The sequence below is a fragment of the Urocampus carinirostris genome, chromosome 11, assembly GCF_059441175.1.
Source record: "Urocampus carinirostris isolate Australia breed hairy pipefish chromosome 11, RoL_Ucar_1.0, whole genome shotgun sequence".
Classification (NCBI taxonomy): Eukaryota; Metazoa; Chordata; class Actinopteri; order Syngnathiformes; family Syngnathidae; genus Urocampus; species Urocampus carinirostris.
The window spans coordinates 13225127-13236720 of NC_142359.1; the positions used below are offsets into that span (position 1 = coordinate 13225127).

General features: G+C 40.8%; 1 protein-coding gene across 3 annotated transcripts; it reads left to right on the top strand.

Moving 5' to 3' along the window:
- The first annotated feature begins 2430 nt into the window (after positions 1-2430).
- krcp (kelch repeat-containing protein) lies at positions 2431-11403 on the top strand. 3 transcript variants are annotated; one of them, XM_088347473.1, is made up of 12 exons: positions 2431-2736; positions 2959-3120; positions 6136-6217; positions 6275-6334; positions 6448-6673; positions 7037-7171; positions 7250-7437; positions 7504-7700; positions 8428-8522; positions 8609-8663; positions 8731-8828; positions 10557-11403. In XM_088347473.1, the coding sequence occupies exons 1-12, from the start codon at positions 2675-2677 to the stop codon at positions 10766-10768; spliced, it is 1572 nt and encodes a 523-aa protein (XP_088203599.1). In that variant the 5' UTR covers positions 2431-2674; the 3' UTR covers positions 10769-11403. The 3 variants fall into 3 exon arrangements, with proteins under 3 accessions (XP_088203599.1, XP_088203600.1, XP_088203601.1); XM_088347474.1 differs by having other exon boundaries at positions 7040-7171; XM_088347475.1 differs by having other exon boundaries at positions 6136-6214.
- The last annotated feature ends 191 nt before the right edge of the window (positions 11404-11594 follow it).

Sequence of the window (11594 nt, forward strand, 5' to 3'; positions counted from 1 at the left end):
CGAACATAAAATGCGACAGAAACAAAATGGAGATAAATCCAAACAGCTTGCCAACATCATTTTTGCCGTTTCATGTATTCCGTTACTCCCCAAGCCTGCACAAAATTTAGTAATTGTATTCATATTTAGTTTATTTTGTCTTTTATTAGCATATTTGGTATTGGAGTAATCCAAAAGTAATTGAAAGTAATCCAGTGAAAGTAACCCTACCCAACCCTGAGAATAACAATATATAGCAAGCGGATCGATTGTCTGAGGTTGACATAAAGATTCGTTCAGGATTTTCCTCCAGCTAAAATATCTATTAAAAAGAAAATACAACAACCTTTTCTTCGAGATGAACCAGAACAGCCAGAGGTTTGATGGGAAGCTGAAAATGAATTCACCAACGTAGGTGGCCATGAGAACGACCAGCCCCGCAGAAGCTTCTCCAGATTCATCATTGTAAGGATCACAATCGTACCAGAAATAGTGGTTGGGAAAAGCGCTGGAAGATGAGCCATTCATTGTTGGTGGGACGCTGCGGATATTGATAAATGAATATTTTGGAGATTACATGATTTCAAGGAATATCCACAAAGCAGTGCAACTGCTAAAAAGAGTAATGTATAAGCTAGACCTCACCGAGTGTTGGCTGGAAGCAGAACGTTTTGGTTTGCGTGTTTATTTAGCTTATTAAACCAAACCTGACTCACAACGAAAATAATTTGCATGGCACCTGGTGGGAACTCAGCGAGAGGCAACAATAGTTTTGCGATGGGTCTCTGTGTAATATTCGACCACTAGATGTCGCTGTGTTGTGTAATGCTACAGAAAACAAAACCACGGAGACTCAGTGACAAAACCACATCGTTTTTCTTCTCATTTTTTTGCACTGGTCTCTGACAAGGTTTTTAATTTTGGGAGGTAACCATAGCAGGAAGATGAGGAAGAATTAATAAATAAAAAAATACTCCTCCACGTGAAACAGATAGTAATATTTTCCTTGGTTATCAGTAGCAGGGTAAGCCTCCTAATCAGACTCGGATACAGCACCTTCATCATCTCAGAATTAATGGGCAAAGACTAAAAAAATTACAACATTGTTTTCAGAGTACCAGAAATGCGTGTGTTCGAAAAAAAATACTCATTCTGACGTCAAACAAACAAAGCACGATTTTAATAAAGTGTGGGGACATTCACATACGTACCGTATTTTCACGACTATAAGGCGCACCTAAAAGGCTTCCTTTTTTTTCAAAAGCTGACCATGCGCCTTATAATACAGTGCGCCTTATATAAGGTTAAATATTGAGTCGCAAGGTCTCGCAACTAAGGCAATTCCGCGGTGTATGCTGGGATTTCATTTCCTAACCAATGTGTCAATTATCATTTGAATCGGTCACTTTTGGCTAAAATTTTAGCATTTACAGGCTCGCATAGGCTAAAGCGGGGCAAAACAAAGTCGGCAATTGGCCGAAAAAGATGTGAATCACATGTTAGGTTACTCTACGGACTGGAGAAAACATTTTTTACTAGTTTGTATTTGTAATCAGGAATTAATAGGGCTAAACAGACAGCAACAAGCAACATCCATCGATGCAGATGCTTCTCGGTTGATTTTTTTCTTTTATTTGTCGGCATTATTGCGTGTTTTGGAGTGTGTACATATTTTACACGGTTGAATTTACTACACGCACAGATTTAAGAGGACAATGGTTGCGTATTATTATTGAATGTGATGGCTGCAAGACGACTTTGGTGAGCTACCCCGGCTTTATAATTTCTCAGTTTCTTGTTTCAGACTGTGATGAGTCCATTTTTAAATTTAATTCAATTCAAAGTGTTTATTATCATATGCACAGTTAAGAACCACGTTTCCATGCACAATGAAATTCTTGGTTTGCTATTCACACAGTTGCCAGCGAAAAAGAAAATAGGAATTAAGAAATGGCACTTCTTAAATCCCAAGAGTTTAACCTTCCCAATGATACGTGGAATGACACATTCGAGTGATTGGTGACATTGTACGGACACGGTGTCTGAGACTCGTATTTGCTTCTTTGAGAACCGTCGGAATATTAAGGGGTTAATAAGTTTGATTGAACTATCTGATTGTTTTGTTGACTTTCCCACTGTAGCGCCTTATAGTCCGGTGCGCCTTGTGTATGGAAAATATATGACAAAAAGCTTTTTTGGGGGGGTATGCCTTATAACCCGGTGCGCCTTATATTCGTGAAACCACGGTAGTTTAATCAGGTAAAACAAACATAAACTGATGTAGTGCCCTCTGTTGGTCACTCGGGTAATTCCATTTTGCTCACCACTGACGCAAAAGTAGTCTGTTTGAATTAAAGCAAAATGTCGTATGTTTGTATTTGCCACAATCTTGCCCACGCATACTAATATAAATATTATAAAAAGCCTATGCATAGTAATACAAATGTAAATAATGCCGAGGCAAAGTGTACGTAAACGCACCGCGGTCAGGCGTTGCAAACTAACACAGGCCGATGATTGGATCCAAACACTGTCATTGAGAAGCGCTCGATTTGTTTTACAACACAAACCGACCTCCTTAGCTAAGGTTTAAAAGCATAGACACCGCCCGCGCGGGCAAACCTATCGCCAAATCAAACATTGCCGACTCTACGGCGGGAAACTGAATCTACGAGAAAATAACACACATCGAAAAATGGAGGATTTTGGAGTTTATTCTTTACTCGGGGTAGATTCGTCACCACAGAGGCTGTTTAGGTACGTCAAACAATGTTTACCTGAAAATTTACTTATTGAAGTAAAGCAGCGTAATATTGTACAATGTTTCAGAATAGTTACATGCTAGATTTTGCACGACGGTTCCCTCATCCATTTACTGTCCCATTATTAATCCCCCCCCCCATAAAATTCTGAAACCAGAAAAATGAAAATGTCTTCAAAGTCTTTTTTTACGTATTTTCTGTATTTTATTTGTCCCAGTGACGTGGGTCCCCGACGAGTTACTGTTGCCATTCCTACGGACGTCCACCAGGTGGTGCTGTTCAGCAGCGGTCCTTGGGGCGAGAGAATTTGTGTTAACGCGGACCTTTTCGACGCTCATGGAAATCTCATCACCATTGGGAAGCTGACACCTTATAACAGGTTAAAGGGACAGTGTGTAATATTGAGTGCCTCTTAGTACAGTGGAACCTCGGTTCTCGACCATAATCCGTTCCAGAACCCTGTTCGAGAGCCGATTAGTTCAATCACCGAAATCATTTTTCCCGTTAAAAATAATATAAATCGTTGTAATCTGTTCCAACACCCTGAATGTTTACCATGAATGTTTAACGTAAACATGAAGCAAACCCAGGCTAATCGTGCGTTGGCATTATCATAATCTTCCGTACGAAAGATTACGCTAACATGAAAGTGTAAAAAAAAAAAAAAAAAATCAGGTCGTTTACAAGTCATTTAGCACCACGAGTGGCTAGCGCTTCATTTGAAAGGGGAAATCAAGTTGGCGCCACGTTTGCCTGGTTTCATTTCATTTCATTTATCCTGCTACTACACTGTGCCGTGAATCACCTGTCTTGTACCAGACAACACAGTGCCATCTAGTGGTCTCCTATTACAAATTGAGGCTAGAACAATTGTTCCAACTTTTGGAATTTGATGTAGAGAAATGAGTGATGATTGCACCAGACGAGAACTGCAAGCTGCTAAGCTCCATTAGTCGTATTAGTTGTGTGCCAGGGTCAAATAGTTTATGCCTTGCTCGTCGCACATTATTGGATTTATTTGAATTGTCTTACTGGTCATTGATATCAACGTTGTGAAACATTGTATGTAACAAGATTAGACATGGCACTCTGCGGTAAATATGTAATAAATACTTTAAAAAGAAAAAGTTAAGGTATTGCTTAGAGACTGGCCTAAGTTATAATGAAAGTGCAATGAAAAATAATTTTACATTGTAACAATGGTGCAATGAAAAGAAGCTCAGTAACATTTAGCAGCAACCAAACCACCCAAATAATAATAATAATAATAGCTAAAGAAAATAAACTCTAGCACCTACTAGAGGGCAACAGGTCAAACAGGTGGTATGAAAAGTCCTTTATAATATCGATAGCTCTGCTGCGGTATCGCCATCCAACAGTGTCTTCTAGACTGGGCAGGGAGCAGCCAATGGACTACTTGGGTGTGATGGTTACGCGCTGTGTGTTTTTCCTGTCTACTGCCCTGCTCCCAGCATACCACACAGAGACGCTGTATGCCAGAATGCTCTCCTCTGTGCAGTGCTTGGTAAAAAAAAATGGAGGAACTCCTGTTTAAATATATAATGTTACCTGTAAATTGCAAATAAAGTCCCATTTATTGGTATATCCTTTGTTCGCAAAAAATCCTAAAGGGCTGCACACACCACCATCATAACATGAAACCTACATGAGAGCAAGGGAAAACTCAACCTTAACATGAGAAGGGGTTGCACATGAGGTAAACCCCCTGATGGATGGCTAAACTGCAATGTTTGTTGCAAGGGCATCAAGTCATGTTTATTTGTGTAGCCCTTAATCACAAAGATTACACCATCCCTTGATCTAAAACCTACATGAGGGCAAGGAAAAGCTAAAAAAAACCTGAGAATTAGTCAGGTCATGTCAAGTCATGTTTATTTGTGACACCCTTAATCACGAGGAGTCTCAAAGGGCTGCACAGACCACAGATTATTGTAAACCACAGATTATTATTACACCATCCCCTGATCTAAAACCTACATGAGGGCAATGAAACAATCAAAAACCTCAAAATACACCGCCCACATCAACAACAAACATGAGAAGTAGCTAAAACTACGCAAAAGGTGCAATTAATCGCAACAACACGCTTCCTGTCTCAAAATATCGGCCGATGCAGCAGGTTCTAGATCAGGGGTCTCCAATATGGTGCCCATGGGCACCAGGATGCTTCCCAAAGACAGTTGAGGTTCCCACGGACCTTTTCTGACAATAGCTCGGTGCTGGATCGTTGTGATTTTTTTTTTTTTTTTTAATTAGTTGAGTGAATCTATTTAATCTTTTTTTTGAATAATTAACCTGGTAAAAGCATTGTTATAACATTAATAACATGATAAGTGTATATTTTAGAAATTCAAGTAAATCGATTCCAGTACATAGGCTTCATGGGCAAAAAAATAAAACCAATTATTGATGATTATTTTTTAGAATTACATAATTAAGAGAATATAATGAGAATCTGTTCATATATTAAACAAATTATATTTCTATTGATTTTTATTCTATAGTGAATACAATCAGCTAAATTCCAATGTATGGGTTTTATCAAAGAATGAGCAAAGAATGTGCTTTTTTTTTGCTAGCTATGTGGCTACCTTTTTTTTTAGCCTTTTAGCAAGCTGTCCAGCTAGCTTTTTCATTTTTAGCAAGCCATCTACCTAGCTTTTTACATTTTTGGGGTAGGTCTCCTTTCCAACTTGTTTTTGTTAGCTTTCTATCTGGCTATTTAGTCGTCTTTTTTCTCTTTTGGCTATTTAGCTAGCTATCGAGCTCAATTTTCTAGGAATTCAATTGGGAGACAAGGGGGCGCCAACCTGCAAAAGTTTGGGAACATTGCTTTAGAGCTATTTAGCAAGCCATCTAGCTAAGTTGCTATTTTAGAAATTAATATCAGACTGGGTGGCCTTTGCGCAGTTTAGTAACAAAAACAGCTCTCAGCTTGAAAAAGGTTGGAGAACCCTGTCTAGATCAGGGGTCTCTAATATGGTGCATGTGTAGCCCCACCCTAGAACATCTGAGTAGTCACCAGTGATGGGCCATTGTGTTTTTCGTCGCTGACTAAGTCTGTTTTAACTGTAAAACAAAACAAAAAACACTGGTTGTAACATAGTAACAACATAGTAATAACATGATAATTATTTATTTTAGAAATGCACATCAAACTGGTAGCCCTTTGCACTAATAGGTGACAAAAAGTAGCTGTCAGCTTCAAAAAGGGTGGTGACCACTGTTTCCAGATGATGGCATGCATCAGGCCCGTGTAGCGGTTAAAATCTTCGTTTTTATTTGTTCAATCAAGTCTTATATGGTAATATCACTAGTAAAATTTTGTTTGTTCTCATTTAAACTTTTAAATTATTCTTGATCAACCCTACAGATGTCTGTCATGGGAACAACGGGAGGAAGAGACATGGAAAAACGGTGCTACCCTCAATGTTACGCTGGAAGGAGGACACGTGGTAAGCAACGGACAAGCACCAACCTAACAGGAATTGATGTTGTTTATTTCTACGCAGATGAGCGACAGTTGCTCTGAACCCGTACTCGCTTTCACCATTAAGGAGCACACACCTAAGGTGATATTAAAGTACCTATTACTCCTTCATTTTCCATGTGTTTTTTTTTTCTCTCCCAACGGAAGATGGCATGAGCTAGGAATTACATTTTTGAAAGTTCCTTTTGCTCTCAGGATGCCAGCACCACCCAAGAGGTCAACTGCAAGAAAAAGAGAAAGCGGGTCACTGTGGAACGGCCTGATGAGGCTGTCAAGATGGCTGATGAAGAGGACAATATGGAGAATTTGTGTCCAAATGGCAGCCTAGCACAAACCACACCTTTGCGGAACGTCAGACAGCGTACTAAAGGCAGACAGAAGCTTTTCTCCTGCGGGGACAAGGAAGCCACAATACAAGGAGGTGCGGTAGCTGCTGTCACCGTTAGTTTTCACTTGCGATCAGATACCAATATTGCAGCCCAGAGCACAACATCCGGTTTTCTCCCACATTCCAAAAACATGCATGTCAGGTTAATTGGCCGGTCCAAATTCTCCCTTGTTGTGAATGAGCGAGCAAATAGTCTGTCTCTGTGTGCCCTGCAACTGGCTGGAAACCAGTTCAGGGTGTCCCCTGCCCAATGCCCGGAGATACTTTGGTTCCAATTTTGTCAGAACTTCGATATAGGGCTGGAATGAGACTGATATAACTTTTGGACTGGGACACTATTGAAACTGCGATCTTGAGTGTAAACCAAATCACATTGATTCTGATGTGACATTCTAGCAGCACGACCGCCAGGCCCGTCGGGTCGCTGGGGACAAATGTTGTGCCCCATTGATGCCCAGACGGCCATTTTGATTGGAGGTCAAGGAGCCAAGATGCAATTCTGCAAAGATCCCTTGTGGAAGCTCTGCACAGGTCCACCACTCACTTAAAAATTTTATTGAAAACTTGCTCTGTGTTGTCATAGGTTGGATCTATGTTCTTGTGTTGCAGAGGACCTGTCCTGGGTGGCAGCTGAAACTCTGGCGCAGGGTCCAACTCCCGAGGCCAGGATCGGCCACACGGCAGTTTTTGACACGCAATCGAAGCGCATCTTTGTGTTTGGAGGCTCAAAGCACAAAAAGTGGTTCAACGACATCCACATCCTGGATACGCAGACCTGGAAGTGGTCCTTGGTGGAGGTCAGGGTTGATGAGATTTCAATTTCATGAGATGCTGTCAAGTCAACTCAATAATACTCCTCTTAGGCACAAGGGAAGGTCCCCCCGCTGGCTTACCACAGCTGCAGCCTGTTTCGTGGGGAGCTCTTTGTACTGGGAGGGGTTTTCCCTCGGCCCAATCCGGAGCCAGATGGCTGCAGCGACTCCCTTTACATCTTTGACCCCCAGCTGTCCATCTGGTATCAGCCCGCTGTCATCGGCGACGTGCCCTCCCCACGCTCAGGGTAAGGTTTTCTCTCTGTCCGCTGCCGAGGCTCATAAGCAGTAGCAGAACAGTAAATAAAACAAATATAGTGTGTATTTTGTCAAGTGCATTCAGTCTTCAACTGCAAAGTCTTTAGCAAGAGTACTTAATGATTCTCAACCGTTTGAAATCAAACGGTTTCAACAACTGATGTTTTTCGTTTTTAACGATACAACACTTCGGATTGAATGGATTTTTTTTCCAATTTATTTGTCAAGCACACAGTCAGGCATGACGCTCAAGTTCTGTTGTTTTTTAGCAAGATATACGCATGTTAAATGTACAATTCATGCAATCAAGACTGTATTGGCTTGAATGTTACTCAAATCTTACCAAGGCAAGTCAGACTCCGTTTCGTTCAACTGACAGTTCTCTATAAATGTTCGTGCATCATTAAGGAACTGCAATGATTTGCAAGTTTTGCTTGCGACTTTGCAAGTATTCCTTTTATTTGCTGTTCGAGGCTAAAGAGCTCCCAAACTTTGAAAGTTTTGGTATGCGCACTAGATATTGACTCTGTCATTACTGTATGTTAGCATTTGAGACTGAGACTTTCAGAAGAGATGATAGTAGTGTCGAGATGCTGCACTCTGTTGCTAAACGTGTGGCGAGAATGGACTATTTCGACTATTTCTATTATCGAGGTTGGTCGACCAATTTTTGCAGCCGTATTTACTAATCCGAATTATTCCGATCTGTATTCGCAGTCACTCGGCCTGCGTGATGCCAGAAGGGAAGATTTACGTCTTCGGCGGATGGGACACGCCTGTGTGCTACAACGACATGTTTGTTTTAGACCTCGGTGAGATGTCACGTCACTTGTCTCCTGCACAGCAAAACCAATGACAGCATTAACACGTCCACTGTCTTTTTTTTTCTCCTTTTTAGGACTGATGGAATATTTTTCTGTTGAAACAAGTGGAAGAATTCCTTCTCCTCGATGGTAAAGTTATAAGAATCATTCATTTCCCCCTATACATTTTGTGTCTTATCATGTATTTCTGTGACAGTTGGCACGGGAGTGCTGTCATCTCGCCCACAAAATTCTTGATCCACGGTGGCTACAACGGAAACAACTCCCTTAGCGATGCTTTCGTTTTTGACACAGGTAAGCACTCGCTTTGAGGGATCTGTGAACTGTAAACAGTCACATGTGTGTGGGACTAGCAAGTTTCTCATTTCCGTATCGTGCCTACACTTAAATTAGGTTTCATACAGTGCTTGAAATCTTTGAAAAGGCTTGCATTATAATGTGTTTTCAAGGATTAAAAAGTGCATCAATTTTGGGTGAAGTGTTTGCAAATGCTTGGAATTATTGCCATTTTTCACAAGAGGTCTGGTTAAAGATGACACCGACTTTGCTATCTTGTGGCTTCACTCTGCCGTTGCATTTGTTCTTCTCTTGTGATTATCTGCAGCTGGCAATAGTTTGTACTGCATTGTCTTATAAAGCGTCATTACCCCCTATGGGTCGCGCCCAAGAGGACAAGTGCATGCTACCCCTATACAGGGCACTATCAAATATTTATCGGTGCAATGGGTTACATATGAATTAGTTTTTAATTACAGTAATTCAAATGATTGATGGATAAATTCATTCTAACTGTTTGTTGAGTAAAAAATGACAGTTTTTTTGGGTTGTATTTTTGTGTACTACAAGTATTTTTTTGTAGGTTGTGACAAACAAAATGACCTGTTTTTTTCTTGAGGGGCAGCTATGAAAGAAATAATGAATTATTCAGGATTCTTGCAAACAGAATCACTCATAATTGGGCTGTTTTCCAACTCGAAGTATCTTAGGATGTTGAACAGCACAAGCAATATCAACTATTAATTACAAGAGCTTTATGTAATAGGAACTTTTGTTATTCTCTGCCTCCATTCCCTGGCGTGTGTCATAATTGGAGCCTCAGTCAACTCATTCAGGATGCACGTGCAAGTACGTGCATTTCTTAGAACTCTTAATTCTTTGAATCTTTTTTGGGGTTTGGTTTGGCGTTTGGACTCTACTTCAAGCAGACCTTTTCCTTCTTTCACCGTTTTCATTCTACACTGACACATGGAAATTAAAAAAAAAAAAAAAACTACAGTCCTGCGTAAGCCCAGTGGAAAATGAAGCATACAGGCGCTTTGATTTCAGTTGGGCTTTGTTGACACATACTTATACTTAATAGAGAGAATATTTAACTTTAAACTTTTTAAGGAGAGACCCGCCACCTTTAACAAAAAGAAACCACAAAATATTTGCACAAAAAACATCTCTACAATACAATGATAATGTATAAACATCTGCCCAAACATGATTTTATGGGGGTTTAAAACAATCACACAAAATGTGCTGTCCTCGCTCCAAGGTTTCACTATTTTTGCTGAACTAGACAGCTATGCCAGGGCAGCACGGTGGCACAGTTCTGAGGTCATGAGATCGAACCTCCTGTGTGGAGTTTGCATGTTCTCCCCGTGCTTGCGTGGGTTTCTTCCGGGCACTCCGGTTTCCTCCCACATTCCAAAAACATGCATGTTAGGTTAATTGGCCGGTCCGAATTGTCCCTAGGTGTGAATGAGCGAGTGACTTGTCTGTCTCTGTGTGCCCTGCGACTGGCTGTTAACCAGTTCAGGGTGTCCCCTGCCCACTGCCCGAAGATAGCGGGGATGGGCTCCAGCACCCCCGTGACCCTACTGAGGATAAGCGGTACGGATAATGGATGGATGGATAGACGGCTATGACGTCCTAAATAACAATTTGCAGGTTGAACACGGGAGGGCGCTTAATACCACTCAGTATTTTTTTATCACAAGGTAGAACACTAAAAAAACTTCCATTTCCTGTTGTCAGAGACAAACATCTGGACGGAGGTGACTCTACCGCAGCTGTCATTGGCCCGAGCGGGTCACTCCATTGTGGCAATGGAGACGCCCGAGGGGCACCATCCTTCCGAACAGCAAGCACCTAAAACGCTGCTGGTTTTTGGCGGCGGCGACAACGAGGGCACATTTTACGCCGACGTGACCGCTGTCCCTGTTAAGGAGCTGCTCGCTCTTCTTTGAGTGTGACGCTTCCTCGCACAGGAATTTTTAAATTATTTTTTATGTTTTGGGTATGTTTGTGTCAGAGGGAAGACCCAAATTTCGGTCGGGTCAGGCCTAAAATATCAATCATTATGTTCAGGCCTGGTTGGGCTTCTCTTGCTGACTTTTTAAAAAATAAATATTTGTTGATAAAAATGTGTACTAACACAATGTGTGGACTCTAAACTTAAAAAACGCATTTGTCAGGCTGTCATTGTTCTTCTTTTTCACTTTACCTCTCTCTTAAAGTGACGCGTTAGATTCTTAAGGATGTACTGCTGCTGTGGTTTATATCTAAGTTTTCAATCTGTCAAATCGACACACGATTCCCATCAAGTCTAACAAAAATGCGTCAATGATGGAAACGTGTCTGTTTATATAACCTCTGCAGACACAAATATGAAAGATGTAAATGTTTATACCTTCTTGTTTTAACTTGGATTTCGTTACAATAGACTTTAATCTGTTATCATAAATCAACTCTCCTCCAGAAGCCTCTCAAATAAAATCTGAAATTTTAGATTTGCCTTAAGCTCTCCCCTGCAAATAGAGTTAATTGCTCAGGATGGGTTGGGCTGAGATTCACGTGGGCCTGAGTCGGGTCAAGCTGGATATTTTTTTAGCCCCGATTTTACCTCTAGTTTGTTGCATGTTTTTTAAAAAAAATGTTCTATTATATCACATCAATAAATGGTTTCTGTCAGTGAAAAGAGTTTGGGTTTTTATGCGTGTAAAGAAAAAGAAGACTTATGTGCTGACCAAATAATGACACAAGTAAGTTTCTCTTATTTTTAATTCTGTCATT